The sequence below is a fragment of the Pristiophorus japonicus genome, chromosome 1 (genome assembly GCF_044704955.1).
Source record: "Pristiophorus japonicus isolate sPriJap1 chromosome 1, sPriJap1.hap1, whole genome shotgun sequence".
Classification (NCBI taxonomy): domain Eukaryota; kingdom Metazoa; phylum Chordata; class Chondrichthyes; family Pristiophoridae; genus Pristiophorus; species Pristiophorus japonicus.
In genome coordinates, this window is record NC_091977.1 from 374,810,334 (window position 1) to 374,838,011 (window position 27,678).

The 27,678-nt window shown below is 43.6% G+C and overlaps 1 protein-coding gene across 2 annotated transcripts in view; it reads left to right on the forward strand.

The window, feature by feature from the left end:
* Positions 1 to 27,678, forward strand: part of znf704 (zinc finger protein 704) — a 394,480-nt gene that overhangs the window by 16,238 nt on the left and 350,564 nt on the right. For both annotated transcript variants that reach the window (XM_070890989.1, XM_070890995.1), the window contains exon 2: positions 21,748 to 21,995. In XM_070890989.1, the coding sequence (XP_070747090.1) occupies positions 21,748 to 21,995 (248 nt within the window). The remainder of the gene's footprint in view (positions 1 to 21,747; positions 21,996 to 27,678) is intronic.

Below are 27,678 nucleotides of genomic sequence, written 5' to 3' on the forward strand. Positions count from 1 at the left end.
GAACAGGCTGCAGCGAGAAGGCATCATTGTGCCGGTGGAATTCAGCGAGTGGGCCAGTCCGATCGCCCCGGTACTTAAAGGTGACGGCACGGTCAGAATTTGTGGGGACTATAAAGTAACGATTAACCGGTTTCCGCTACAGGACCAGTACCCGCTATCCAAGGCAGACGACCTATTTGCGACCCTGGCTGGAGGAAAGCCATTCACCAAGTTGGACCTGACCTTGGCCTACATGACACAGGAGCTGGAGGAATCTTCGAAAGGCCTCACCTGCATCAACACACCCAAAGGTCTGTTCATCTATAACAGATGCCCATTCGGGATTCGGTCGGCCGCGGCAATTTTCCAACAGAACATGGAGAGCCTGCTAAAGTTGGTTCCTCGCACCTTGGTTTTCCAGGACGACATACTGGTTACAGGTCAGGACACCAACGAACACTTGAAGAATCTGCAAGAGGTTCTAAGTCGGCTAGATCGCGTGGAACTCTGGTTGAAACGCACGAAGTGTGTTTTCCTGGCGCCAGAGGTCGACTTCTTGGGAAGAAGAATCGCGGCAGATGGCATCAGACGCACCGACGCCAAGATGGAGGCCATCAAGAACACGCCGAGACCACAGAACGTGATGGGACTCCAACTATTTCGGTAATTTCCTACCCGGGCTAAGCACCTTGCTAGAACCCCTACAAGGGGTTCTAGCAAGGGAGACGACTGGGTATGGGGGAATTCACGAGGCTGCCTTTGAGAAAGCCAGAAATCTGTTATGTTCCAACAAACTGCTTGTTCTGTATAACCCATGTAAACGATTATTGCTAGCTTGCGATGAGTCGTCATACGGGGTCGGGTGTGTGTTGCAACAGGCTAACGAATCGGGGATTTTGCAACCGATCGCCTATGCATCCATGAGTGTCCAAGGCCGAAAGGGCTTACAGCATGATTGAAAAAGAAGCTCTGGCGTGCGTTTACGGGGTGAAAAAAATGCACCAGTATTTGTTTGGCCTCAAGATTGAGCTTGTAACTGACCATAAGCCTCTCATATCACTATTCTCAGAGAGCAAAGGGATTAACACCAATGCCTCTGCCCGGATCCAAAGATGGGCACTCATGCTGTCTGCATACAACTATGTAATCCGCCACAGACCGGGCACAGAGAACTGTACTGATGCTCTCAGTCGGCTACCATTGCCCACCACCGGGGTGGAACTGGCACAGCCTGCAGACTTGCTCGTGGTGATGGATGCATTCGAAAATGAAAAGTCACCTTTTACAGCCTGCCAGATCAGGACCTGGACCAGCCAGGATCCTTTACTGTCCCTGGTTTTTAAAAAAAAAAGCTCTGTCCTCCATGGGAGCTGGTCCAGCGTCCCAGCGGAGATGCAGGAGGTGATTAAGCCGTTCCACAGGCGCAAAGACGAAATGTCCTTACATGCGGACTGTCTTTTGTGGGGTAATCGCATGGTCTTGCCCAAGAAAGGCAGAGAAACGTTCATTCGTGACCTACACAGCACCCACCCAGGCATTGTAACGATGAAAGCCATAGCCAGATCCCATGTGTGGTGGCCCGGCATCGACTCAGATTTAGAGTCATCCGTGCGTCAGTGCAACACTTGCTCTCAGCTGAGCAATGCACCCAGAGAGGCACCACTAAGTTTGTGGTCGTGGCCCTCCAAACCATGGTTGAGGATCCACGTGGACTATATGGGCCCATTTCTAGGCAAAATGTTCTTGGTTGTCATGGATGCTTATTCAAAATGGATTGAATGTGTAATAATGTCTGTAAGCACGTTCACCACCACCATCGAAAGCCTACGAGCCATGTTTGCCACACATGGCCTGCCTGATGTCCTAGTCAGCAAAATTTGGCCGTGTTTCACCAGTGCTGAATTCAAGGAATTCATGACCCGCAATGGGATCAAGCACGTCACATCTGCCCCGTTCAAGCCCGTATCCAACGGCCAGGCAGAACGAGCAGTTCAGACCATCAAGCAAAGCTTGAAATACATGTCAGAAGGCTCCCTGCAGACCCGACAGTCCTGAGTTCTGCTCAGCTACCGCACCAGACCCCACTCGCTCACCGGGGTTCCCCCAGTCAAGCTGCTCATGAAAAGGGCGCTCAAAGCAAGGCTCTCTCTTGTCCACCTTGATCGCCATGATCACGTAGAGGACAGGCAGCATTAACAAAGTATGTATGACTGCGCAAATTTGTCATGTGATATTGAGGTCAGTGGTCCTGTGTTTGTACTCAACTATGGACATGGTCCCAAATGGCTTGCGGGCTCAGTCATAGCCAAAGAAGGGAGTAGGGTGTTTCAGGTCAAATTGGCCAATGGACTAACGTGCAGAAAGCATTTGGACCAAATCAAATTGCGGTTCACTAACAGCTGCAAGCAACCCGAAGAGGACACCACCAACTTCGACCCTCCAACACACACACAAGTGGCAACCGACATCATGGTTGACCAAGAAGCCGAACTCGCCATCCCCAGCAGCCCAGCAAGGCCGGCTGCCCAGTAGCCCAGTGAAGAACCAACCAACTCACCCACACCTGCATTTGTACCGAAACAATCGACAAGAGAACGAAAAACCCCAGATCGTCTCGCCCTGTAAGTAAGTGTACTATTGATTTTGAGGGAGTGATCTTATGTATTTAACCCTTGGCAAACTGTATCACACCACCACCAGAGGGCCTACCTGTTAAAGTCCCAAGGGATCCCAGCATCCCTTGGGAGCACTATATATAAGCAGGTCACCCACACGGCACTCTGGAGTCTAATTAAAGGAGTTAAGGTCACACTTACTCATTGCTCACAGTACTCAAGCTCATAATAAAAGGATGAAACTATCAGATATGCTGTGCACAGAAGTTTTTGATTGTCTACTGCAAGCTACAGTACAAATTTAGAAAACGTTTCATGGACCTTGTTATCCGGCAGGCGGGAGAGGGTGGAGGGGAAGGGGATTAAAAATGGAAAAATGGGGAACACAACCCCAATCTGCTACTTACACGCCGCCCCCATTTTCACGGTGGTGCGTTTCATGGTGTGAGAGTATCTCACTGTGGAGAGGCTGGACACGTCATTAACATATTTAAATCAAGCTCCCACTGCGTCTGATTTAAATGTAGCAGTTGCCGCGCAGGTTTTCCAGGGCTCGGGAAATCCGATAGTAAAAGCAAGGTGGGAAGTGCCTTTCACAGCACTCCATGTGGATACCGCTGATACCTGGTATTTCTCTTTCTGCCCCCTCCCCCCACCATAACCTCTCTCTCGCTCTTTCCTCCCCCACCCATGTCTGATTGCCAGGAACCAATCCCAAGGGGCCCTGGTTGTGGCCTCCTGCTGCTGCGTTTCCAACCCAGTAACTGGCCAACTTGTCAGTTTGGCCGGCTGCCGAGTGGAGAACAGAAGAAAATAATTATAATGTCCTGCCGTTAAATGCGTCAGCATGTTCACGTTCCCGATCTCAATGGGTTCACTGGCTGTTTTCGCTCTCCCTGTAAATATTAGGGCTATGGAATTTAGATGCTGGCTTTCGTCTCATCACCAGTGTAAAATTAGGCCTTAGAAATGCCCTCAGTTTAGGCACAGTGCATTAATGCAGTTAGTTTTGTAAAATTGAGAAACCGGGTGAAAGGTCCAAACCAATTGTGCGGGAGATGAGTTAAATCAGGATGTAGTGATTAGGTAATGCCAAGCCTGGATTTAAAGGACTGAAGATTTTGGGAAGAAGGAAATACTGAGGGTGGTAAGGAGTTCCACATGTCTTAGGAAAAAATAAGTTAGAGTCTTGATTTTGCACAGTGGCGATGTTGGGAGGAGGAAGAGCAAGTAAGATGGTGTATTTACATAAGAACATAAGATATAGGAGCAGGAGTAGGCCACCTGGCCCCTCGAGCCTGCTCTGCCATTTAATAAGATCATGGCTGATCTAATCATGGACTCGGCTCCACTTCCCTGCCCGTTCCCCATAACCCTTTATTCCCTTATCGCTCAAAAATCTGTCTATCTTTGCCTTAAATATATTCAATGACTCAGCCTCCATAACTCTCTGGGGCAGAGAATTTCATAGATTTACAATCCTCTGAGAGAAGAAATTCCTCCTCATCTCAGTTTTAAATGGGGGGGGGGCCCTTATTCTGAGACTATTTGCCGTAGTTTTAGTTTCCCCTATGAGTGGAAATATCCTCTCTGCATCCACCTTGTCGAGCCCCCTCATTATCTTATATGTTTCGATAAGATCACCTCTCATTCTTCTGAACTCCAATGTGTATAGGCCCAACCTATCTTCATAAGTCAACCCCCTCATCTCCGGAATCAACCGAGTGAACCTTCTCTGAACACCTTAGAACATGCAAGAGAAGACAGTTCATAACAGGATTCATGATAAAACAGAGAACAGCAAGGAAGGGATTACCTACAAAATCACCACTACAGTGGCCATACTAAAACCACATTGGCCATGATGGATTAGACCAGGAAAATCCTAGGTCAAGAGACATTTTCTATGTTTACAACAACACCTTTGGATTTATATAACACCTTTTTAATGTAGTAAAATGTTCCAAGCCACTTCACAAGAGCGTCATCAAACAATTTGACACTGAATCATATAAGGAGATATTGGGACAGGAATGTCTCAAAGGAGGAAAGAGAGGCGGCGATGTTTAGGGAGGTAATTCCAGACTTTAGGGTCTCAGCAGCCCAAGGCACGCCAACCAATGGTGGAGCAATGAAAATCGGGGATGTGCAAGAGGCCGAATTGGAGGAACGCAGAGACCACTTGAGGATTGAAGGGCTGGAGGAGGTTGCCGAGATAGGGAGGGGAAAGACCTCTTTAAAGTGTTATATAAATGCAAGTTCTTGTTTAGCTTTAAAACATTGCTCGTTATTTTGAAGTTTGGCCTGATTTACCTTTTGGATGTGAAGAAATAAATTTGCAGAATAGTAGAAAATTAACTGGGTCAGGTGAAGTTAATATTATTGATTTTGTATGATTTGTTAAAGGAGTGAATTTAATGATCCAAATAGCATTTTCATGCTCTTAGCCAAATACAAGAATGTAAGAATGTTATGATCAGTTCAAGACAGTCCACCCTAGAATTTTACCCACTTCGTGTAGAAAAATCCTAGAACTTCACTCACAATCTTATTTTGATAGGAAATTCCTCACAGTAGAATTTCCTATGTGAAACTGCATCCTACAATGCTATGACATACTGCATGAATCTGCACTGCACTGTACCACCTGGATGTCTACATCTATTCAGTTCCAACAGAGCTTGCTGGATAGCGATCAGGAATGGGACATCTGGACAATTTTCCATTTCCTAGTCTGGGGCACTGAGACCAATAGTAGCACCCTACTCTGCCCCAGTTCAGATCAGCTAATTCAGCACAAACTGGGATTGTAAACTGGTCTGTGTGGATTAGCTACTCATTACCTTAACCAGCTAATACTTAAAAAAAAACGATTTTTGAACAAATAAAGGATTGAGCAAAATGTTTAACCACTAATATTTAATAGCACCATTCAAAGCAGCATCTTAGGCAAATGGGTTTTTGCTCTGGAAATTGTAAAGAAAGTTCTATCGTTGATTATGATTGAGAGTTTAATAGTGACAAGCAACTATACTTCACAGTTTGTATAGATTTCTTCTATATTCTACTGGAGTAAAAATAAAACGGGAAGGTAGCTCAACCGTGGCTAACAAGGGAAATTAAGGATAGTGTTAAATCCAAGGAAGAGGCCTATAAATTGGCCAGAAAAAGCAGCAAACCTGAGGACTGGGAGAATTTTGTAATACAGCAGAGGAGGACAAAGGGTTTAATTAAGAAGGGGAAATTAGAGTATGCGAGGAAGCTTGCTGGGAACATAAAAACTGACTGCAAAAGCTTCTATAGATATGTGCAGAGAAAAAGATTAGTGAAAACAAACGTAGGTCCCTTGCAGTCAGATTCAGGTGACTTTATAATTGGGAACAAAGAAGTGGCAGACCAGTTAAACAAATACTTTGTGTCTTCCTTCCTGAAGACAGAACCAAATAATCTTCCGGAAATACAAGGGACCGAGGGTCTAGTGAGAAGGAGGAACTGAAGGATATCCTTATAAAGCGGGAAATTGTGTCCAGAAAATTGATGGGATTGAAGGCCGATAAATCCCCGGGGCCTGATAGTCTACATCCCAGAGTACTTAAGGAAGTAGCCATAGAAATAGTGGATACATTGGTGATCATTTTCCAACAGTCTATCGACTCTGGATCAGTTCCTATGGACTGGAGGGTAGCTAATGTAACACCACTGTTTAAAAAAGGAGGGAGAGAGAAAACGGGTAATTATAGACCGGTTAGCCTGACATCAGTAGTGGGGAAAGTGTTGGAATCAATCATTAAGGATGAAATAGCAGCGCATTTGGAAAGCAGTAACAGGATCGGTCCAAGTCAGCATGGATTCATGAAAGGGAAATCATGCTTGACAAATCTTCTGAAATTTTTTGAGGATGTAACTAGTAGATTGGACAAGGGAGAACCAGTGGATGTGGTGTATTTGGACTTTCAAAAGGCTTTTGAAAAGGTCCCACACAAGAGACTGGTGTACAAAATCAAAGCACATGGTATTGGGGGTAATATACTGACGTGGATGGAGAACTGGTTGGCAGAGAGGAAGCAAAGAGTCGGGATAAACGGGTCCTTTTCAGAATGGCAGGCAATGACTAGTGGAGTGCTGCAGGGCTCAGTGCTGGGACACCAGCTCTTTACAATATACATCAATGATTTAGATGAAGGAATTGAGTGTAATATCTCTAAGTTTGCAGATGACACTAAGCTGGGTGGTGGTGTGAGCTGTGAGGAGGACGCTAAGAGGCTGCAGGGTGACTTGAACAGGTTAGGTGAGTGGGCAAATACATTGCAGATGCAGTATAATGTGGATAAATGTGAAGTTATCCACTTTGGGGGCAAAAACACGAAGGCAGAATATTATCTGAATGACGGCAGATTAGGAAAGGGGGAGGTGCAACGAGACATTGGTGTCGTGGTTCATCAATCATTGAAAGTTGGCATACAGGTACAGCAGGTGGTGAAGAAGGCAAATGGTATGTTGGCCTTCAGAGCTAGGGGATTTGAGTATAGGAGCAGGGAGGTCTTACAACAGTTGTACAGGGCCTTGGTGAAGCCTAGCTGGAATATTGTGTTCAATTTTGGTCTCCTAATCTGAGGACAGACGTTCTTGCTATTGAGGGAGTGCAGCGAAGGTTCACCAGACTGATTCCTGGGATGGAGGGACTGACCTATGAGGAGAGACTGGATCAACTGGGCCTTTATACAGTTTAGAAGGAGTTTAGAAGGATGAGAGGGGATCTGATAGAAACTTGCAAAATTCTGACGGGACTGGACAGGTTAGATGTGGGAAGAATGTTCCCGATGATGGGGAAGTCCAGAACCAGGGGACACAGTGTTAGGATAAGGGGTAGGCCATTTAGGACTGAGATGAGGAGAAACTTCTTCACTCCGAGAGGAGTTAACCTGTGGAATTCCCTATCACAGAGAGTTGTTGATGCCAGTTCATTGGATATATTCAAGAGGGAGTTAGATATGGCCCTTGCGGCTAAAGAGATCAAGGGGTAAGGAGAGAAAGCTGGAAAGGGGTACTGAGGGAATGATCAACCATGATCTTATTGAATGATGGTGCAGGCTCGAAGGGCCGAATGGCCTACTCCTGCACCTATTTTCTATGTTTTTATATTTCTGTGAGTGATTTTCAGTCTTGAGGAATTACTTTTTATATTTGTTGTCGAGGCTGTATTTATTCCAAGTTGTCTTGAGGGCATTAAGGGCTAACCATGTAATGTGGAACTAGAGTCACATGGAGGGCAAACCAGGTAGGAGTGGTAGGTTCCCTTCCCAGAAGGATGTTAGTTGGTGGTTTTTACACCAATCCAACAGCATTTATTGTTATTTTATCTGGTGCCAGCCCACAAATGATCAGATTTAATTAATTCAATTTACCAATTTGTCATGATGGGATTTGCTCATATCCTCGGGCATAACCACTACACCACTATACCCAATAACTTCAGTCAAATCTTCAAAAGTTCAATTATTCCTTTGTGCAGTAAATATTGGCTGGGAATTACTTGGCACCAGGATCAGCTCTGAAGAAATTCACCTTTTACTTTTTGCAAATCTGCTTATGTGTTTTTTTTTAAAACTTAATTTGTCACTTCCAACCTATTGAATATATAGAAAGATTCCGCAGTAACCTCTCGTAATCGAAGCTGCAGGAAAGCAATTATTTTTTAATTCGCCAAACACTGCAAGAGGAAATGTCAATATTGCAGAGCTGTTCATTTGTCAGTATTTTTTTTTGCTTATAAACTTATCTCCTTTATTAATCAGCTATAATCAATTTAGATTTGCAGCAGACTTTTGGGGAGCTGCAGGATGTCTGATATTTTAGCAATGGGTGGTAAACTTAAAAAAAAAAATTTTGAATCATGAATACATAGTAAAGGTAAAGGATGACTTAATTGTATTAATTTATATAGCGCCTTTCATGACACCCCAAATAACTTTACAACCGATGAAGTACTTTTGAAATGTTGTCACTGTTGTAATGTAGGAAACGCTGCAGTAATTTGCCCACAAATAACGAGATAATGACTAGGTAATCTATTTTAGTGACCTTGGTTGAAGGATAAACACTGGCCAGGACACATAAGAACGTAAGAACATAAGAATTAAGAGCAGGAGTAGGCCATATAGTCCCTCGAGCCTGCTGCGCCATTCAAGGTTGGAAATCGGTGGTTAGTGGTATGCCACAGGGATCGGCGCTGGGACCACAACTGTTTACAATATACATAGACGACCTGGAAGAGGGGACAGAGTGTAGTGTAACAAAATTTGCAGATGACACAAAGATTAGTGGGAAAGCGAGTTGTGTAGAGGACACAGAGAGGCTGCAAAGAGATTTAGATAGGTTAAGCGAATGGGCTAAGGTTTGGCAGATGGAATACAATGTCGGAAAATGTGAGGTCATCCACCTTGGGGGGGGGGGGGGGGGGGAAACAGTAAAAAGGAATATTATTTGAATGGGGAGAAATTACAACATGCTGTGGTGCAGAGGGACCTGGGGGTCCTTGTGCATGAAACTCTTTTTGGAGTTCACCTGCAAAAACATAAAACATGTATCCGTGCCACCCGACCTGGATGACACACACAAGACATTTACAAGGCCCCTTTTTTATTTATTTTTTTTGTGTTTTTTTTTTTTTGGGGCACTAAAATCACAATTTTTCCCTTTTTCCAGTGCCCCCTATAAAAGGAGAGGGGGACACTAAAAGCACCGGCAATTAAAACAAATTAAACTTTAAAACGTAAAATCAAATTAAAATTTGGTTGCCGGGCGTGATGATGCACTCCAGTCCCTCCGGTGCCCACCTCTCGCGGAAGGCCGCGAGCGTACCGGTGGACACCGCGTGCTCCATCTCCAAGGACACCCTGGATCGGATGTAAGAGCGGAAGAGAGGCAGGCAGTCAGGTTGAACGACCCCCTCGACCGCCCGCTGCCTGGACCGGCTGATGGCACCCTTGGCCGTGCCCAGGAGCAGTCCTACGAGGAGGCCCTCGGACCTACCCGCTCCCCTCCGCACAGGGTGCCCAAAGATCAGGAGAGTGGGACTGAAGTGCAGCCAGAATTTCAGGAGCAGCCCCTTCAAATAGTGGAACAGGGGCTGCAACCTTGTGCATTCAATAAAAACATGGAACACGGACTCCTCCAGACCGCAGAAATTGCAGGCGGCCTGGGAGTCCGTGAACCGGCTTAAAAATTTGTTGCACGGCACTGCTCCGTGCACCACCCTCCAGGCCAAGTCCCCGATGAATAGTGGGAGGACCCCTGCGTAGAGTGCCCTCCATCGGGGACCCCCGCCTCCTCCGGACGGCAAGATGGTACGCCATGGCGTGTCCGGACGGCCGGCGAGGATGGCAAAGTTGAGGGTGTGCAGGTCCTTGTGCATGAATCCTAAAAAATTCGTTTGCAGGTGCAGCAGGTAATCAGGAAGGCGAATGGAATGTTGGCCTTCATTGCGAGAGGGATGGAGTACAAAAGCCGGGAGGTCCTGCTGCAACTGTACAGGGTGTTGGTGAGGCCGCACCTGGAGTACTGCATGCAGTTTTGGTCACCTTACTTAAGGAAGGATATACTAGCTTTGGCGGGGTTACAGCGACGATTCACTAGGCTGATTCCGGAGATGAGGGGGTTACCTTATGATGATAGATTGAGTAGACTGGGTCTTTACTCGTTGGAGTTCAGAAGGATGAGGGGTGATCTTATAGAAATATTTAAAATAATGAAAGGGATAGACAAGATAGAGGCAGAGAGGTTGTTTCCACTGGTCAGGTAGACTAGAACTAGGGGGCACAGCCTCAAAATATGGGGGAGCCAATTTAAAACCGAGTTGAGAAGGAATTTCTTCTCCTAGAGGGTTGTGAATCTGTGGAATTCTCTGCCCAAGGAAGCAGTTGAGGCTAGCTCATTGAATGTATTCAAATCACATAGATTTTTAACCAGTAAGGGAATTAAGGGTTATGGGGAGCGGGCGGGTAAGTGGAGCTGAGTCCACGGCCAGATCAGCCATGATCTTGTTGAGTGGCGGAGCAGGCTCGAGGGGCTAGATGGCCTACTCCTGTTCCTAATTCTTATGTTCTTATGTAAGATCATAACTGATTTTCGACCTCAACTCCACTTTCCCGCTCGATCCCCATATCCCTTGATTCCCCTGGAGTCCAAAAATCTATCTATCTCAGCCTTGAATATTTAATGACTCAGTATCCATAGCCCCATAGGATAAAGAATTCCAAAGATTCACAACCCTTTGGTGAAGAAGTTCCTCCATCTCAGTCTTAAATTGCTAACCCCTTATCCTGAGACTCTGCCCCTAGTTTTAGACTCTCCAGCCAGTGAAAACCACCTCTCAGCATCTATCCTGTCAATCCTCCTTAGAATATTCTACGTTTCAATGAGATCACCTCTCATTCTTCTAAACTCCAGAGAGTCTAGGTCCAATCTACTCAATCTCTCCTCATAGGACAACCCTCTCATTCCAGGAATCAATCTCATAAACCTTTGTTGCACTGCCTCTAAGGCAAGTGCATCATTTCTTAGATAAGGAGACTGAAACTGTGCACAATACTCCAGGTGTGGTCTCACCAAAGCCCTGTACAATTGTAGTAAGACTTCCTTGTTGTACTCCAAGCCCCTTGCAATAAAGGACAACATGCAATTTGCCTTCTTAATTGCTTGCTGTATGTGCAAGCTAGCTTTCTGTGTTTCCTGCACGAGGACACCAAAATCTCTCTGAACACCAACATTTAATAGTTTCTCACTATTTAAAAAAAATTCTGTTTTTCTATTTTTCCTACCAAAGTGAATAACATCACATTTCCCCACGTTATACTCCATCTGCCACCTTATTGCCCACTCACTTAACCTGTCTATATCCCTTTGCAGACTCTTTATGTCCTCCTCACAGCTTATTTACCCATCTAGCTTGTATCGTCAGAAAACTTGTATACATTGCACTCAGTTCCTTCATCTAAGTCATTAATATAGATTGTAAATAGCTGAGTCCCAAGCACTGATACTTGTGGCACTCCACTGGTTACAGCCTGCCAACCGGAAATTGACCTGTTTATCCCTACTCTCTGTTTTCTGTCTGTTAACCAATCCTCTATCCATGCTAATATATCACCTGCAACCCCATGTGCCCTTATCTCGCTTAACAATCTTTTATGTGGCACCTTGTCAAATTCCTTTTGGAAATCCAAATATACCACATCCACTGGTTCCCCTTTATCTACCCTGCTAGTTACATCTTCAAAAATAAATTTGTTAAACACGATTTCCCTTTCATAAAACCATGTTGACTCTGCCTAATCATATTATGATTTTCTAAGTGCCCTGCTACCACTTCCTTGATAATGGATTCCAGCATTTTCCTGACAACCGATGTCAGGCTAACTGGCTTGTAGTTCCCCATTTTCACTTCCTCCTTTATTGAATAGTGGGGTTACATTTTCCACCGTTTCAATTCGCTGGGACTGTTCTAGAATCTAGGGAATTTTGGAAGATCACAACCAATGCATCTTCCAAAATTCCCTAGACACAGGGGAAAAACTCCCCTGCTCTTCTTAGAATAGTGTCATGGGATCATTTATGACCACTTGAGAGGGCAGGCATGACCTCGGTTTAACATCTTATCTGAAAGATGGCGCCTCTGACCGTGCAGCACTGCCTCAGTCAGCCTAAATTATGAGTATGTCTCTGGAGTGGGACTTGAACCCACAACCTTCTGATTCCGAGGCAAGAGTGCTACCTACTGAGCCATGGCTGAAACTTAGCCAACTTCAAATCATATAATTTGTGAGAATTTTTTTTCCTAAGCTACTGGTTCCCTCCTATATGGATGTGCTGGTTAATCTTTGTCCATGCATTCACCCATCAAGAACCTCAACCCTAGCTTAAAGAAAGATTGTCATCACTTGAGTCAATTTGAGAAAGCTTTAGTTTGTAATGTGATTTGCATTGAAAAACATTGTACCAAAATATCACCACACATCAAATTATGTTCTCCTGTCATGTTCATCATGATTGTTGTTTTCACTCTATCTGCAAAATTCCCTTTTTAAATGTATTTTTCCATTCTCCTTGTTTACAAATATCCTGTACAGGTTTCAGACACGAGCCTACCACATTGTCCTTATTCAAAGACATACCTGGGAAGTTACATTACTTTCTATCTTCTGAATAGTCAATTCAGAATACTTTATTTAAAAACATATACTTTATTTATATTTGCGTAAACATTATATCAAGTATTAAGGAAAATGTATTTTCTTTCTACCACAAGAAGTCATGTACAGGCATCATACAGAAAAATGCTAAAGTGACTTCCCTCCTGATGCCCAAAGACTGAGTGAGTTATTGGGTAGTAATGTGCACTCTAAGCCATGGCCAGCTTAGCTCAATTACACACTCTTGTACAGTATAATGAGAGTGACTTTTTGGCTTAACCAAATAATGGGTAGGCTAGAATTGTTCTTTGAATGTTATGTATAATGCCACATAGATGAACTGGGACAGAGCTGTGTTCATTTCCTCCCCGCTCCTAGACTGAGCATTGCATTAGACAAGTTATACTAGTTACATACGTCTGGGTTGTTAGGAAATGCATGAATACAATGAATTGCTAGCAGAAATATGGTTTTGGTAGTTCTTCTGGTGAGCACTTGGTAGTACTACATTATCATGCTAGGTCAGTGCTCCTTTTGAATTCTCCAGTCTTACTCCTCCCAAGCTCCAAGTATGCCATCCTGCTCACTTTTCCTCTTTCCTAAATCAAGACTCATTACACAATTTACTACTCCAACTCTTCTTTTTTTCCCCGGACTCCCAAAACAATGGAACTCCTTACCATCCTTAGATTGTCCTTCTTTCTACAATCTATAGGCTTGTAAAACTCGAGCTTGGTGTCACCTCGACAATACTTTACATTATCTTTCACTATCTCCTAATCTTTTTGACTTTGGTGACATCTTGCAATTTGTCCTTCACTTGGGTTTCTCAGTTTAAAAAAAATTGAATGTGGTAGATGGTCTAGCAGAGCAGAGATTATGTTTCAGATCATGTGGTTGTGAGTTTTAAGTCCCAGAACTTCTTGACATTCACATTCATCTGTTTTGTAATTTCTCACCTGGGCTGCTGAGTGTGGTATCTCATGGATGAGGTGGATACTACTTTGGTGGGGGAGGGAGGGAAGATGAGGAAAAACTATTACATGGGATTACATAGGATATACAGTACAGAAACCGGCCATTCAGCGCAACCAGTCCATGCTGGCATTTATGCCCCACTTGAGCCTCCTCCTGTCTTTCCTCATCTAAATCTATCAATATAACACTCTTCCCTTCTCCCTCATGTGCTTGTCTAGCCTCCCCTTAAATGCATCTATACTATTCGCTTCAACCACTCCCTGTGGTAGTGAGTTCCACATTCTCACCACTCTTTGGGTAAAGAAGTTTCCTCTGAATTCCCTATTGGATTTCTTGGTGACTATCTTATATTGATGGCCTCTAGTTATGCTCTTCCCCACAAGTGGAAATATTCTCCCTGTATCCACTCTATCAAAACATTTCAGAATTTTAAAGACCTCTGTAAGGTCTTAGATCTCTAAAAGGATATAGACAGGCTAAGTGAGTGGGCAAAAATATGTCAAAGTGTAAAGTCATGCACTTTGGCAGAAAAAAAATCAAAGAGCAAGTTATTATTTAAATGGAGAAAGATTGCAAAGTGCCACAGTACAGCGGGACCTGGGGGTACTTGTGCATGAAACACAAAAGGATAGTATGCAGGTACAGCAAGTGATCAGGAAGGCCAATGGAATCTTGGCCTTTATTGCAAAGGGGATGGAGTATAAAAGCAGGGAAATCTTGCTGCAGCTATATAAGGTATTGGTGAGGCCACACCTAGAATACTGTGTGCAGTTTTGGTTTCCATATTTACGAAAGGATATATTTGCTTTGCAGGCAGTTCAGAGAAGGTTCACAAGGTTGATTCCGGGGGTGAGAGGGTTGACTTATGAGGAAAGGTTGAGTAAGTTGGGCCTCTACGCATTGGAATTCAGAAGAATGCAGTGTGATCTTATCGAAACTTATAAGATTATGAGGGGGCTTGACAAGGTGAATGCAGAGAGGATGTTTCCACTGATGGGGGAGACTAGAACTAGAGGACATGATCTTAGAATTAGGGGCCTTCCATTTAAAACCGAGATGAAGAGAAATTTCTTCTCTGAGGGTTATAAATCTGTGGAATTTGCTGCCCGAGAGCTGTGGAAGCTGGGACATTGAATAAATTTAAGACAGAAATCGACAGTTTCTTAAACGATAAGGGGTTATGGAAAGTGGGCAGGGAAGTGGAGCTGAGTCCATGATCAAATCAGCCATGATATTGATTGGCGGAGCAGGCTCGAGGGGCCGTTTGGCCTACTCCTGTTCCTATTTCTTATGTTCTTAAGGTCACCCTTCAGCCTTTTTTCAAGAGAAAAGAAACTCGGCCTGTTTATCCTTTCCTGATATGTATACCCTCGCATTTCTGATATCATCCGTGTAAATCTTCTCTACGCCCTCTCTGGTGTCTCTATAACCTTTATATAATATGGCGACCAGAACTGTACGCAGTACTCTAAGTGTGTTCTAACCAAGGTTCGATACAGCTTTAGCATAACTTTTCAATTCTATCCCTCTGGAAATAAATCCTAGTGCATGGTTTGCTTTTTCATGGCCTTGCTAACCTGTGTCGCAACTTTTAGTGATTTGTGTATTTGTACTCCGAGATCCCTTTGTTTCTCTACCCCACCTAGATGCTCACCCTCCAATTAATAAGTGACCTCCCTATTCTTCCTACCAAAATTAATACCTCACATTTATCCCTGTTGAACTTCATTTGCCCATTATATGCCCATTTTGCAAGTTTATTAATATTCTCCTGTAATTTGTTGCAGTACTCCTCAATATCGACTATCCCCACACAATTTGGTGTCATCTGTAAATTTAGAAATTGTGTTTTTGTTTCCAAAGTCTAAATCGTTAATGTAAATTGCAAACAATAGTGGTCCTAGCACTGATCCTTGTGGAACACTACTACCCACCTTCTACCACTGTGAATAGCTACCCTTTACTCGTACTCTCTGCTTTCTGTCTTGAAGCCAGCTAGCTATCCATTCTGCTGCTTATCCCCTGACTTCGCATTCTCTGGCCTTGTTTATCAGTCTATTATGGGGAACCTTATCAAAGGCCTTTTGGAAAATCTAGATAAATTACATCTACTGCATTATTATTGTCTACTCTCTCTGTGACCTCTTCAAAAAATTCAATAAGGTTGGTCAAGCAAGACTGTCCATTTTGTAATAGTTTTTAAAAATTTCTCTCCTAATCTCTTCGTATTCTCTCATATCATGCACTCCCTTGCTGTATATGCCTCTTTCCTTATCCTCAATTGTTCTCTTATGGCTTTACTCATTCAGAGTCTCATTGTTCTTTTCCTTTTACTAGAATATATTGCTCTTTCACTCTGTTGAACACCGTTTTAAATATTTCTCATTGCTGTTCTACATCATTGTTTGCCAATATTGTTGCCCATTTTATTTTCCCAAGTTCTATTCTCAGCCCCTCAAAATCAGCTTTTCTCCAATCTATTAACCTGGTTTTCATCATACTTGTGTTCTTCTCAATTATCATAAAGCGTATTATATTATGGTCACTATTGCCTAGATGGTCCCCTATTTTTACTTCTCTTATCTGCTCTGGTTCATTCCCCATTACTAGATCCAATAAGCGAATCCTGCCTTTTTGGGCTTTTTTATTGGGTTAGAAAGGAGTCTTGTACGCATTGTAGGAATTCCATTCCCTTATCTCCCTTACCTAGTTCTTCTATCCAATTAATATTGGGGTAGTTGAAATTCCCCATGGTTATTATTCTATGTTTTTACTCATTTCCCTAATTTGTCTGCATATTTCTTCCTTCATCTCCCTTCCACTTTTAGGTGGTCTGTAGACTACTCCTTTTAGTGTAATTGATCCTTTTATTATCTTTTATCTCTATCCATATGGATTCTACTTTGTCTTGCTGAAAGCTGCCATTATATTATCCCTAATAAGTACAGCTACTCTACCTCCCCTTTTCCCCTCTCTGTCTTTTCTAAATATGTTATACCCTGCAATGTTTAATTCCCAGTCTTGATTTTTCTGTAGCCATGTCTCAGTAATCCCTACCATTCCTCACAACACATGATTGCCTCCAGCTCCCCTATTTTATTATGGACACTGAGTGCATTGCTGAACAGAGAGTTTAACTCATTTTTAATAGGATTTACTCTCGCTTTATGTTTAACCATCTTTTTAGACTCCTGTTCAATAACTCTATTTACTCCCTTGCCATCAGTGTCCTCCCTTAATTTATTCTTACCTATGCTCTCTTTTCTTGTTTTGTTTATAATTAGGTTGATTAAGTTTCTTGTAGATCCCTCCTCCTTCCCCCCCTGCCATCTTGGTAGTTTAAAGCCTTTGCCACCTCCCTATTTAACCTTTTCTGCTAGGACAAGGGTCCCATCCCGGTTCAGGTGGAGCCCATCCCATCGTTATGGCTCCTTCCTGTCCCAGAACTGGTGGAGTGTCCACTGAAAAGGAGCCCTCTTTTCCACACAGCTCTTTAGCCACTCCAGGGAGAATCAGCACCCGTGGGTCATATCCACCAGGGAGAGTTGGACCCCATGGGACCCATATCCCAGAACGAGTTAGGACCCGTGGGAGCCATACCTCAAGAAGAGTTGGCTCCCATGGGACCTGTATCCCAGGGGAAGTCAGTATCAGTGGATCCCGTACACTAGGGAGAGTTAGGACCCGTACCCCAGGGGGAGTCGGCGCCCATGGGACCCATACCCCAGGGGGAGTCGGCACCTATGGGACCCGTACCCCAGGGAGAGTTAGTTTCCGGGGGAGTCGGCACCTGTGGGACATGTTCCTCACGATAGTTGGCACCTATGGGACAAGCAACCCAGGAGGAGTCGGCATGTAACTGATGAATATAAGTTTACATGGCATTGTGTTTGTAGGTTTTCAGAAAATCTTTGATAAAGTTCTTCATGAAATACTGCTGCTGGAACTGAAAGCAGTGGGAATTTATGGTGAAATTGATTGCAGGAAAGAAAGCAGTGGGTATTTGTTAATGGGATGATGTCATTTGTAGGGGAAGTACTAAGTGGCATGCCTCATGGATGCTGTTGGGGCCCCTACTGTTCCTAGTCTACATTAACAATTTAGGTTCAAAATATTGTGTATGTGGGCAATCTGTTAATGACTCCACGAGGCAGGGGTATGGTACTTAAGCTGTGAAGACTGTAGTCCTTTATTGCAGCTCCTAGAGTGAGGACACCAAGAAGTGAGCTCCCTTTTATACAGGATTACCTGCAGTGTGCAGGTGACCCTTCGGCCTCCAGTAGCAGCACCCTCTGGTGTACAAGTAAGGTGTGTACAGGGTGAAGGTACATTCAGTGTTACAGTACATCATAACATTGTAGGCATGCATACATAACACAAAAGCCTAATACAATCTAGTTAGAATTGCAGATGATACTAAACTGGTTGAAGGGAGGATCAGAAAAGGCGAAGGATGCAGTTGGGAACTACATGGGGTTAGATAAAATCAACAAATGGGTAGAACGTTGGCAAATTAAGTGTTGTACCTTGGAAGATAAAATTAATGCCATATATACGGCATAGATAATATAGAAATACCTTAAGTGGTTCTAGGGTCGATAGTAGAGTTGGCACCTAATGTCAAATATCTGTCGAGCAACAATAAACAACACAAATAGAATGTTGAATTCTATTTCTAAGGAGAATCTGAGACTAATACTGGACAGTACACCAGTCAGATTGCACCTTAATTATTGTGTTCAGATTTTGCCATCAAGCATTGGAGGCAATTCAGAGTAAGGCCATGAGGCTGATCCCTGGTGTCAATGAATTGCGTTATAAGGAAAATCTGGGGTTCTTTAACCTTGACAGGAGGTGCAAGGGGCGTATGCAAGATAAGGTGAAACCAGAGCATTACATCAAGGTACATCAAGATATACCAAGATATCAAATCAAGGGGCACAGACTGAAACTACTAAAATAAACAATTTAGGACATTCATCAGGAAGAAATTCTTCATGCAACATGATCAAAACTTGGAACGATCTTCTATTTATGGTAGTTGAGAGAGAATCCTTAATCCTTCAATGTATTCAAGATACAGTTTGATGGCATGATGTAAAAAAATTTTTCAGGATAGATGTACAAAGAATGGCCTCCCTGATGCGTATTTATTTTGTAAGTAACCTAGAGGACTGCACCTTGTACCATTTACACAGAACATAATATTCTGCTGCTAAGATTAATTTATATGTAATTAGGCCTGTTCCTTTTAAGGCCACAAAATCTAATTGCTCTCTCGCGCATATGTGTGTATGTGTATAAAATCCTAAACTCCGATCAGAAGAAACCTACAGGCAATGACTGGTTTCCTTTTTATATGTTTGTAAATGTGACACTTGAAGTGTGCTGGACATGTCGCAAAATATCTGTACTAGTGGATCTGCCGTGGGATGGCTCACGGTAAGTTAATACGCCATTTTGTGATGGGAATGTTGTACTATATGATACAGTACGTGTTCTTCTAAAGTGGAGCTGCGTCACTTTAGACTACAAATCTAATCGTTAAGTAAGCAGAGCCTCAGGCCAGTGATAGTTTAATTGTTTGATGAGGGAATTGTGCTGGAGGCAGCAACTCAGATAAAATGTCTGACATTTTTAAGTGTAATTGGTACGGTTATTTTTTTTTAAGTCGTAGCTACAGACACTAGCATCGATTTTCCAGTTGGGCATTTGCTTAACTGGAAATCAGATGGTGTGGCAAGAGCATCTTTGTGATCCAGTGGGTGCCGGTTAGCTCAGATGGTTAGAGTGCGATGCTAATAACACCAAGGTCGCGAGTTCAATCCCTGTGACGCTGTCTGCTGCACATTGACGTTTTCCCCTCATAATGCTTACTCCGTCTTCTCAACTTTCTATCTCATTGAAACATATAACATTTTTAAGTAGATACTGGGTGGATGTTTCTCCTGGCTGGAGAGTCTAGAACTAGGGGGTTGCAGTCTCGGAATAAGGGGTTAACCATTTAAGACTGAGATGAGAGATGTCTTCACTAAAAGGGTTGTGAATCTTTGGAATTCTCTACCCCAGAGAGCTGTGGAATTTCAGTCATTGAGTATGTTCAGGACAGAGATCGATAGAGTTTTGGATACTAAGGGAACCAAAGGATATGGGAATAGTGCGGGAAGTTGGAGTTGAGGTAGAAGATCAGCCATGATCTTTGAATGACTGAGCAAGTTCGAAGGGCCGAATAGCCTACTCCTGCTCCTATTTATATTCTTATGTATCTTTTGTCTGCTGACCCAATTTGTTTACAGGGTCGGCCTCATTATCATGTGGGCAAGCTCCCTGTTCTATGATTACTCCAGTAGATGGCCAGGTGCAGTGCTGTGCCTGTGGAAGAATTTGATTTCAAGTCAACAATGCAAAAACCTCCCTTGTGACTCAGTGCCTCCACAGATATCTGCTTCTGTGAAAATCAAGTTACGTGAATCTCTGCCTTAGATATGGGTGTGAGTGTACTGTGGATGGGCGCAGAGAACCTTTGATGCAGCCCAGCTATCTGACAACTCTCATCGGTCCTTCTCACTTTTCTCCAAAAGGCAGAAGTAAAGGGAGATTCTACTGTGCTCCTATTGTGGACATGACACTACAATTGGCACAAAAGCTCTTGACCATCTAATTGGAAACACAAAAAAATAAGGAAAAAGGCATTGCAATGGACTCGAGATGTTCATGCCAATCTTCTATAGAGCTCTTTAAATCCACTTCCATAAACAGTTCAGACCCTAGCAGCAGTGGGTGCCCATCTTATATGGATGGGTAGAATAACTGCACTACGCAACTATGAATACCAGGAAATTGCATGAACAATGCAATGCGTCATTGCGGATTCATTTACACGTATCTGATGGAAAATAGGCAGGTGAGCCCTGGAGTACTGAAAGATCGGATTGCAAAATTGGACATGGCATTAAATAGGCGAAGTTTCAGTGTTCTGGATCGGTGCTCTTTGTGGATGATTATTGGACATAACTGATTGGAAAATCTACCCTTCTGACTCCTGTGTTCATTCGGTATTTGCTGTTGGAGGTTTTTCTGTATGTTTCAAATGACTGGCTTTCTGACTTCCTCTTTTTTTAAAAAGCTTGTTGGAAGAAATTTGTGTATGAACTAATCAACAATGAGAAGCTTCCCTTGAATAAATTTGTCTTTAATAAAATGAAGTTAAAGTACTTCAATGTCTGTAATGTGCTTTGGGACATCCGGTGGTCATGAAAGGCGCTATATAATGCAAGTCTTTTTTAACAACAGAGAAGTGTGACACAGGAAGTGCAATGGACGGAAGATAAGATCATGCATACCAATCAATTATAACTGGTTATGTACAGGATATATAACTTGAATTTCAAAATACTTGCCAATGGCTGCAGAGTCTCTCATTGTCAACCGATGTTGTTGAGTCTATGACAATGGTCTTTTAAAGAGCATGTTGAATTTGCTTGTTTTAGTGAGGAAAGGAAAGCAAATTGTAATTGCAATTATTTGGATAACTTGGGTTTATTTACTTGGTGATTTAAAATGAGTAAAATATTCATGGGACACATTGGTCCTAATATTGTGTGTGCGAGGAATGTTGTATGTTGAAGACAGCTGGCCAGGATTGAATAATTGAGATATGAGGATTGCTGAGTATTCCGTAACTTTGCTTGATAACTGTTCCTCAGGATGTACCATGATAGGATGCACTATAAATAGCCTGGAGAAAGATTGGCATTTTATTTTATTTTTATTATTATATTTACATCAAATGGCAGGAAGAAGTTTACAATGAAAGTTCTCTCCAATATTGTATCACTTAGCAAAATCTCTACCATTCTGTGATATAAAAAAAAATCTAACCTGTACAGTATATTTTCTACGGGTGTTTCAAAGAGATTTTGCAGATGGCCAAGAAATGTATTTGAACGTTTGAATAAATGGCATGTTGTGCATTGTTCTTGCAGCTGAATTGTAATGGCCGAGACACATCTTCTGTTGTGCTATTGCATGATCAAAGCCACACTGAGAACCACCAGAAGGTGTTGGAACAGCAGCTACCCCTAGTGAGAAAGATTGAAGCTATGAAAATACTGGAAACTAAAAAGATCAGCTGGATTCAGGATCACGAGAAGGATCACATGCGCCCTGTTGCTGTTGTTTCAGATCAGAAAAGAAAAGTTGTTTCTTCAAACATTGATGTGCCCCATGCAAGGTAGGAGAGTCACCCCATTAAAATAAGCAGTACATTAGATAATATTTTTCTCAGCCCAGTAACCTTTATTTTTATAATAAAAACAGAAAATGCTGGAAAATACTCAGCTGGTCAGGCAGCATCTGAGAGAGAGTTAACGTTTCTGGTCGATGACCTTTCATGATCGTTAAGGTTAGACAAGGTGTCAGAGGTGGGTAGTGTACAAGAATTATTTACAATATCTAGTTCAAAGATAGATATTTAAAACCAAAAAGGTGAGCACACAGATAACAAAATACTCCAAGGACCACCTGTTTTATTATGTGAAATTGCCATTGAATATCCATCTATGTAGGAGTCTTCGCTATCCATTATGAACAATACTTGGATGATACGGTGTGTCCTTTCAGTAATCCACAGCCTAGTTTGATTAATAATCCAAAGCCTAACTCATAACAATAATCCAGCTGCTTTTAAAAAAAGAATTGGGTAAATAAAGGAACTATGAAATGGACAAAGGAGCAAAATAGGAAAAAGATGCAGAAGAAAAGAAAGCAAAGACAATAAACCAAGCAAAGAATTGTCAATCATCTTATACAAGGGAATGGAGGGTGCCTACCGCATACCAATCTAACTGATTGCTCAATATACCAACCAAGAAAACTAGCAAATGCTGAACAATGGATTTTAAAAAGTTGGCTCGGCCCCAAAAAGACTTGCGGCTCCGAAATTGCCCTGAATATGAACATCCAACATATGGGCTCAATTTTCCCCAAAACACACTTTTGACGTACTTGAAGAGTTACGCCCGATTTTTGGGGGCCTAAGTACGCCAAAAAAAATTCTAAGTTTCCCCCGTTGCATTTCTTCATTTTGGCGTGGCGTAACCCGACCTTTAGTTTTGGAGGTGGAGCCTTGAACTGCGCCAAAAAGATTGGGCTGCCATAGTAACCAGGGACACAATGTGAGCTGAGGCTGAAAAGTGAAGCATACAGCCAGCTCCCAACACATTAAAGGAATTGAAAAACACATAGCAGCAACTTAACTCCAACTCCGCCTGAAGGGCTTCCTGATCAGGTCCCATTTTCAGTCCCCCATTCTCCCGGTCCGGTCCCATTCTAGGTCCCCGGACACTCTCTCACTCTCTCTCTCTCTCTCTCTCTCTCTCTCTCTCTCTCTCTCTCTCTCTCTCTCTCTCTCTCTCTCTCTCTCTCTCTCACATGGGGACCGGACCAGCAAGCCCTTCGAGCGGGGTTGGAGGTAAGTTGCTGCTATGTATTTTTCAATTCTTTTAGTGTGTCCGGCCATCTGCTGCACCAATTTCCTTAACTCTCTGGAAGGTTTTTCTGGAGAGGCCATATACGCTGGCCTAAGCACAACTGGAGTAACTCTCAGCTGGCCAAACTTCCCGAATTGGCCAGAATTGGTGTAGGTGGCTGGTTACGCCCCCTTTGGCTGAAAAAAAAGCTGACCTAAAAAAATCGTAACTAACTGAGTTACACTGGTGCAAATTGATTGGGGAAACTGTGGTTTTTCAACTTAGGCCAAAAAGAGCAGCCTGCTCCAAAATTACTGGGGAAAAATGAGCCCATACAAAGTAATTAAACTGAACGAGCAGTGGACACAGCTGTGTAATTTAAGTTTGTTTGTGTGTGTGTGTGTGTGTGTGTGTGTGTATATATACACTTTTTCTCACTCGTATTGGAGGAAAAAAAATCAAGTACATGAAAGCCTGAAAAGGGATATATGTGGTGAAGGCAAATATTTATTTTCTAGGATGTTCTAAGGACATCCCTCAAGAAAATTTACATTTTTTTTTGACAGTTCGTTTGATGCATTTTCCAGTATTTTGATTCTACAATGAACATGCATTCTGCATTTTTTAATCTAAAGTGAAAAGACTTACTCAATTGTACTGTAAACTACTCTCTCCGTCATTTGGGAATTTATTCTTTTTCGTCATATATTTTAAAACATAGCAAAAACAGACAATCTCTTATCGGGAGAAAACAAGTTTTAGCTTATTAGACCGTGGGCCGAGTCTCGGAAAAATGCTTTTCCATTGTCCCCTCTGTGGAACTACTTCATATTCACACCAATATTAGTTTAGGGACCACTTATCACAAAAATCAATGTTTCCATCTTCAAAAAGTAAGCATTTTGCAGAAATTTTAATTAGAAAATAGGCAGAGATCTTGTCAAAACCCAGAGTGATGACATAATTGCGAGCTACTTAAATGACCAATCACAACTAATGTATTTGTCAGTACTGCAAAATCAGCTAATCATGATCTCTGTACTAGAGTATAGCAGTTGTACAGGGCCTTGGTGAGGCCTCACCTGGAATATTGTGTTCAACTTTGGTCTGCTAATCTGAGGAAAGACGTTCTTGCTATTGAGGGAGTGCAGCGAAGGTTCACCAGACTGATTCCCGGGATGACAGGACTGACATATGAAGAAAGACTGGATCGACTGGGCCTGTATTCACTGGAATTTAGAAGGCTGAGAGGGGATCGCATAGAAACGTATAAGATTCTGATGGGACTGGACAGGTTAGATGCAGGAAGAATGTTCCCGATGTTGGGGAAGTCCAGAACCAGAGGTCACAGTCTAAGGATAAGGGGTAAGCCATTTAGGACCGAGATGAGGAGAAACTTCTTCACTCAGAGTTGTTAACCTGTGGAATTCTCTACCACAGAGAGTTGTTGATGCCAGTTTGTTGAATATATTCAAGAGGGAATTAGATATGGCCCTTACGGCTAAAGGGATCAAGGGGTATGGAGAGAAAGCAGGAAAGGGGTACTGAGGTGAATGATCAGCCATGATCTTATTTATTGGTGGTGCAGGCTCGAAGGGCAGAATGGCCGACATCTGCACCTATTTTTTATGTTTCTATGTTTCTACTCTGTTTTAGAGTCTGTGGGGCCGAAATTGCTCCTTTCTGCAAGGCCTCTGGCCGCTTGAAAGTGGCGGCCATGGTTCAGTGTGGAATGGCTGCCGAGTCTCCGCGGAGAGGCTGCCATTTTGAAAATTGCCCTTCCTCCGTTTTGGAGCGGTGTCGTGACCGCTCCGCCCATTTTCCCGCTGCGGCGTGCACACGTCAACCGACTGGCGGGGACCCCTTCCTGAAATTGCCCATCGGGAAATGACCCCTTTCCTGGAATTGCCCTGCGGGAGTGGCTCCGCCACTGATCGGTGCTGTCGGTATACTCTCTGTGGCTTGGTGGCATGCCCGCCCTTAAAGGGGAGGGTGCACTGCCATGGCCGCCATGTTATTTTTTTTTGTTGGCCGACTGCCAGGTCGGGCCGACAATTATGGCCATTGGTCAGCTGGGCTGTTAACAGGCACAAACCCTCCCTGGTGGTCCAGTGTTTACCACTGAAGTGGCTGCAGAATTTGCAATGGTCCTCCCCTTTAACTGATGGGGAGAAATGTAACTCGCAAGCGCAATGACATCATCAGCGTGGCGCCGATGTCTTGCACCGTCGCTCCGCTAGTGACGACCACTCTGTCTGCTCCCATCATGAGGCCATTTCTGCCCCGCTCGGGGGAAAAAAACCTGAACTGCTGAATTTCAACGGTTTGGCCTCCCCATGAATTGGGGCGGTCAGAACATATCGAAAATGGTAGGTGCGCCTCGTTTCGGGCGGTGGGCAATTTTGGATCCTGTGACTTAGTTGTGGGAGCCAAAGGCAACATAATTTCTATTTCGGACTCTAGCTCGATAATTTTTTTCAAAAGTGTTCATCAGTGGAAATTTACTTGAACCAGGGAAGCTAAAATTGCAGAGAATGCCATCGTACTTCCTCAGCAAGTTGCCAGAGATGAACGATGATGACTTGTCAGGATGGACTGGTTTCAATGCCCTGCTACAGAAAACTTAAATCCCACCCATGTCAAACATTGGCCACCTTCCAGTCATCGATGCCAGCCCTAGTAATCTTAATACAGTGTACACAACCTTGCAACGAAGTGTTGATATTGCAGACAAGCTCGGATTGGATAAGATTGTCGTGGCAATGGACCAGGAGATTCGTTGGATGAATACCCTCTTCATGCACCAGTTCCAACTGTCACAGGACGGGAGAGTGGAGAGCACCAGTTCCAACTGTCACAGGAGCATCCAGTCGTGCCCCGGTAACTGCCCCCAAAGGAAGTGGAGTTTGGGAAATTGCACTCTGCTTCCATTGAGGGGTGGTAAGGCCAATTCTGCGGCAGGAGCAGGACTTCCACGCTGCGGGCTAAAATTCCCTGCCCCAGAAGGTTACCGCCCCCAAGGTGGGAGCCTGTGCGGGGAGGCAGAGGGAAGTTGAGGGAAGACAGGGGTGGGGGATGAAGGGGAGAGTGGTGGAGGTGGGGGGGCGGAGAAACTCAGGGCAGGGGACAGGAAGGGCCACATTGCAGCGGAGGTCTGGGGGGGGCGAAGTGTGTTGGAGGGGCGGGCCTGTGGGTTCAGTGCCTCGGTGCGGGGGGTGTTCAGAGTGGGGTGGACGGGTTGACTGCGCAGATGGCAGTTGGTGGATGTGGTGTGGTTGGCGTCACGGGGGCGTGGCTCTGGGGTGATCGGGGCTGGGGGCTTGACATCCGGGGGTGCAAGATGGTGCAAGTCTGCAAAGGAGATTATTGATGATTCAAGACTCTTTGTTGGACACGGAAGTGAGCGTCATGCTATACGTCAGAATGACAGCAAACGAAATGGTACAAACCCAGCACTGTTCTCCAACCAGGAAGAAGCTGATACACGACTACTGCTTCACAGCGCATTTGCTGCCAGTTCCAGTGAACATGTCATTATAAACAGTCCTGACACTGATGTCTTTGTACTGTGTTTGGTGTTCTGCAAGGACATTGATGCCAAACTCTACTTTCGCACAGGAAGAGGAAACCACACATGTACAATAAATGTTCATCACATCTTTGATCACTTTGGGAAAGATGCATGTCCTACTCTCACAGGATTTCACTGTTTATCAGGATGTGATTCAGTGGCTCTGTATGGAATGGGGAAGATGAAATCAGCAGAGGTCCTGATCGCCAGCAAAGAGCACTGTTCGACATTTGAGAAGTTAGGGACCTCGTTTGCTGTTTCACAATCCCTTTCTGAAGAACTAGAGGCATACACTTGCGAACTTGCAGAGTGGATGCAGAGATGGCCAGATGTCAAATGTTCAAGACTGGAAGTTATGCAGAGAAGTGCTTGCCACCAAATAAAGATTCACTGTACAAGCATATACAGTGTGCCAGTTACCAATCTGCAATTCAGAAGCGATATCTTGAGAACACGCTGGAAATCCCATCTCCAAAGGATCATGGGTGGAAACTTGAAGATGATGTACTTGTCACAGACTGGATGACACTTCCACCAGCATCACAAGTGTAATGGAGCTTGGACATTGTTCATGCAAAAAGACCCAGTGTGCACAAGGAAGGCGCTCTTATCTTCTCAAGCTACCTTGCACCGACATCTGCTCGTGTGTAGGTTGTGAGAATGTTGCCTCTTTGACCGAGACTTCTAGGGCTGAGGAAACAGACACCCTTGATTCTGATGATTCTTAGATATGTATTCCTTTTCAGCCTCTACATTTTTTTCAGATCTATTTTTTGTTTTTTTTCAGTACTTCTATCTTTTTTTAAAAAAAACAAAAATCAATACTATTACTTTTATATGGTTGACAAATGAGAGTGTCCATCTGAAATGTCAAT